Source organism: Fonticula alba (assembly GCF_000388065.1).
Source record: "Fonticula alba strain ATCC 38817 unplaced genomic scaffold supercont2.13, whole genome shotgun sequence".
Taxonomy (NCBI): Eukaryota; order Rotosphaerida; family Fonticulaceae; genus Fonticula; species Fonticula alba.
Window position 1 is genome coordinate 65887 of NW_009242983.1, and position 4300 is coordinate 70186.

The 4300-nt window shown below is 71.7% G+C and overlaps 1 protein-coding gene and 1 non-coding gene across 2 annotated transcripts in view; both read left to right on the forward strand.

Moving 5' to 3' along the window:
* Positions 1 to 3309: 3309 nt before the first annotated feature.
* On the forward strand, positions 3310 to 3382 carry H696_05692. The gene has a single exon. It is a non-coding gene; the product is annotated as a tRNA-Lys (tRNA).
* An 838-nt stretch (positions 3383 to 4220) lies between these two features.
* Positions 4221 to 4300, forward strand: part of H696_05693 (hypothetical protein) — a gene marked incomplete at both ends in the record, with an annotated part of 7132 nt that continues 7052 nt past the window's right edge. The window contains one exon of the mRNA XM_009499510.1: positions 4221 to 4228. Coding sequence (XP_009497785.1) covers positions 4221 to 4228 — 8 coding nt within the window. The remainder of the gene's footprint in view (positions 4229 to 4300) is intronic.

Here is a 4300-nt window from a genome sequence, read left to right on the forward strand (position 1 = left end):
GGGCCACCTGCCCGAATGGCAGCTACCCCGAGGCCGGCGGGTCGTCTTGCGCGCCCTGCCACCCTGGCTGCGATGCCTGCACCGGGCCCGGTGAGAGCGACTGCTCCACCCCGTTGCCGGGTGACGGCAGCAGCAGCGGCGGCAGCGGTGGCAGCGGCGGCAGCGGCGGTAGCGGCGGCAGCGGCAGCAGTGGCAACAGCGGCAGCAGTGGCAGCAGCGGCAGCAGCGGCAGCAAGCCCTCCTCCGGCCGGGACAAGACCGCCCTGGCCATCGGCCTCGGGGTGGGCCTGTCCCTGTTGGTCATCATCGTCGTGGCCGCGGTGGCGGTGCTGCTCCTGCGGAAGGCCGCCGCCGGCCGCGGCGCCGGCAAGCCCGCCATCGGCCTCGACTCCGTGGAGATGGACATCATCGACGCCTGAGCACACAGGCGTCCCCGAGCGCGGCCGTGCCCTCGCGGCCGGCAGCCACCAATATAATGAGTGCCATCAAGAGCGGCAGAACCTTGTGGGTATGGGTGTGGCGGGAGAAGCAGCGCTGGCAGGGGCCACGGCGGACGCGGTGTTTCCCGTTCCTGGCAGGCGCCAGGGCTGCACCGGCCGGCATCCGCTGGCGCATGCGTGTCCGCCCCTCGGCTGGATCGACGACAGGGGCACAGTTTCTACGGGAGGGGGAGCCGGCTCTCCAGTGTGGGCGGCCAGCTCGCCAGCAGTGTACCCTGGGTGTGTGAGCAAGTGCGAGGCACACCGGCCTTCCGCACGGCGCCCCCTCGGCCGGGGTTCGCCGCGCGGCGTATGTGCTGTCCGCTCGCCACGGGGCGCGAGCGGGCCATGCCGACACCGCGCCTCTCCCCCCCCCCCCCCCCCCCCCCCCCATGCCTCGGCCGGGTTCCCCACTCAGAAGCCGGAATGGGGCGCTTCGGGCGCCTTTCGCGCGCATTCAGCGGACAACGAGGCGCGCGGCCCTCCGGGCTGTGCGTGCGAGCCGGCCCCGCGAGGCAGGGCCCCCGCCACGGCCTCCAAACACCATGGCCCAAGATACACCATAACCCAGCCTGAGGGGCGCCCACCACGATCGCACAGGTGCACCGGCCCCGGGGTGGCGCCTCAACTGGCCGCGGCCCGGGCGACTCCGCTTGTGCCCGGGCCGGCACAACAGGCCGAGCGGCTGCCCGGGGTCTGGCCGCGGCCGGGGCAGTGCAGCCGACATGGTGTCGCACCGCCCCGGCCGCAGGCCCGGTGCCACGGTGGACATGTCTGCAAGCCCGGCCACGCGAGGGCCCGGGCAATGGCCGCCGGCCGTCGCCCACGGGCACCGTACGGGCGGCTGGCCCGGCACACCATGCGCCTCGAGGGCCCGACGTGACTGGACAGAGCCCATCCGGGGCGCGGCCATCCCCCTGCCAAGGGGTTGTGGCTATGGCGACACACGGCGCCGGCACCGCGGCAAGCATGCGCCCGGGGCCGCCGCAAGGGGCCCCGCGGCCCCGGCCCCGGCCCCGGCCCGGGCAGACGCAGAGCATGCGGGATGCTGCGACGGGGGCGTCCGCGATCGCGGCCACCATCGGGGAGCAGACGCCGGCGCCGGCCGAACAGCAGTCCCGCCAAGGCCGGCCCTGCGACTCCATGTAAGGCGATTCGTGTGTGTGTGTGTGTGTGTGTGTGTGTGTGTGTGTGTGTGTGTGTGTGTGTGTGTGTGTGTCTGTGCGTGGCCATATAGTCGGGCCCCAACTCGAGGGACATGACGAGAGAGGGAGAGAGAGAGAATGAGTCAGAGGGGCCGAGATGGGGCGAGGACCGGCGAAGACAGCGGTCACAGGGCGTTGGGCCGGGGCTGCGTGCGTCACCAGCACCAGGCCTCGGTCCTGGCGCGCCGCGTGCCGAAAGCATCGCCACCCAGCGGCAGGGCCACGCCCCGGACACGAGCAAGGGGACGGCCGGCAGGCCGCGCCCTTGCGAGCAACACCCCCGGGACCGGGTCCCATCGGTGGAGCTGCCTATCTTTTTCTTTCCCCGTCGCAGGTGCCCGGGCCGCCAGCCGGCTCCCGAAGGACCGGGGCGGCTCCCGGGCCTGCTGGGTCCCATGTGTGGCGGAGGCGCCGGCCCCGGCCGAGGCGCCGGGACAAGGCGCCCGCCGAGGGCGCCGGCTGTCGCCGGTTTGCCCGCTTGGTTTATTGATAGGCTGGGTGCGTGTGTGTGCTCCCGCACCGTGGCCAGGGGGATGGGTGGTGGTTTTCGCGTCATGGCGGCCCGGCCACGGCTGGGCCTGGCGAAGCGGCCGCGCGACCACTGCTGCCAGGCTCCCGCGCGGGTGCGGTGTGGCGGCCTGTGGCGCGCCCTGGGCCGGGGCTTGCGGCTCCCGGGGCCCGGCTGGCGTCTCGGCCAGCAGCCGGACGCCCCCGGCGGCCAAGGACCACCAACACAGGAGGGCGGCCTGGCGATGGGCAGGCGGCCGGGCCACACGGCTCCCCGGGTGGGAGAACAACAAGCAGAGACCGCCCCTCAAGAGGCCACTGGTACTGACCATGGGGGGGGGGGGGGGGCTGGAGCCACGACGCTGGGACCTTGGGGCCCGTCTGCCTAGCTCCCCTGTGAGGACGGTAGAAGCACGGCAGCCCCTTGTGGGGTGACCGCGCGAGGGACCGCACATCCATTGGGCTCGAGGGCCACAGCAGGGGAGGCGGAGGGGCGCCGTGCCGAGGCAAGTCAGCGACCCAAGTCGCGGGCGCCTGGCATAAAGGGAAGGGCCATCCGCCAAGACAGCAACCGAGCGCGACGAGCCAAGGCAAGTCCCGGAGGAGGGGCGGCCGGGGGCGCGGCCCCGGCGGTGCCTCACCGGCCAACGCGGTGCCTACATGAGACGCTCGGACCGACCCACCGAGGCTTGATCTCCCATATGGGAGATCAAGCCTTGGGGGAAAGCATTTCGTCTCGAGAGGTACAAGAAGGCAAGCGATGACAATGAAGCGCGCGCGCGGTCTTGTTGGGGGAAGCAAAAGTATTTACATCAGAGACTACTGGCTTGGGGGGGAGAAAGCCAGGCCAAGGAGGCAATGACTATCCTTTCTAGGGTGGTCGTGCATGGGAGAAGGAGCACCTTGCCCCTCTTCTCCCCTGTGCGTCGAGGGAGGAGACGCCGGGGCGGGGCGAAGGCCTCTCTGCACGGAGGCGCGCGGTCCCCCCCTCCCCCCACAGAACGAGGAGAGCCGGGGTTCCGACTTCTCAGATATGGTCACATGCCACCCCGTGACCATATCCGGGCTCGGGAAACGAAAATTGACTACAAAATCCCGTTGCGCCTCTCCTGAGGCATGCCTGTTTAGCTCAGTTGGTAGAGCATGGGACTCTTAATCCCAGGGTCGTGGGTTCGAGCCCCACAGTGGGCTTCTCTTTTGCTTTTTGGCTCGGCGGCCGGCAGGTTCCGCCCCGGGGCACCGAGGGCCGCGCGCCGGGGGGGGGGGGGGGGGCGGGGCGCCGAGAGCGAGGCAACGTGCGTGCCCCCGCGCGACGACCTCCGAACCGGAGGCCGAGAGGTGCACCGGCGCCCGAGGCACGGGCCCCGGGCCGGGGCGGGGGGGGGGGGCGAGGGACGTAAAAGGGGCCGGCTTCGAGGGCCGACAAGCCGGAGGCCGAAATCCCCGCCCTTCCCCCCTGCCGGCTGGGGGACAGGCAGCGGCCCGCGCCCGGCCAGGACGACACACGTCCCGGACTTTTTTGCGGGGCGCAGGGCCCGCGTGCCGGAAACCCGAGAAGGGGGAGGGCCAAAAATGAGCGCCCGCTGTCCGCCCCTCTTCTCCCGGTTCTGGGCGGCTCTTTGCGCTCCCTTTTTTCCAGCCCCGGATGCTGGCGACAATATAAAGGGCGGCCTTGTTCGTGGCCGCGGCGTTTTTTCCCCCATCGGGCGGGGGTGCTCCTGAGCCCCCTACTTGGGGGACCCGGCTTGCCATTGGCCTGGGCACCGGCGTGCCATTCATCTGACCCGGGCGAGCCGGCAGCGGACGATAGCTCATTGGGATTTTGGCGCCCCGCACATCCAGGCAGCCGGCCGACTGGACGACCACCCGCGGCCGGGGTGCGTCCCCGGCCGGCCAGCTGCCAGCGAGGGCAGCAGGCAGCCGGGCGACGCCTTTCGGGCCCCTGGTTCTGCGGCGAACACCGTCATTATCCCGGCCGGGCACACCTCCTACCAGGCACCCCCGGACTCGCGAGGATCGAGGTATTCCCATGCTCGGGTCCCATGGCCAATCGAAATGGGCCGGCCCCCTTCCCCTTGGGCCCACGCGCTCCCCGCCCCCCCCCCCCCC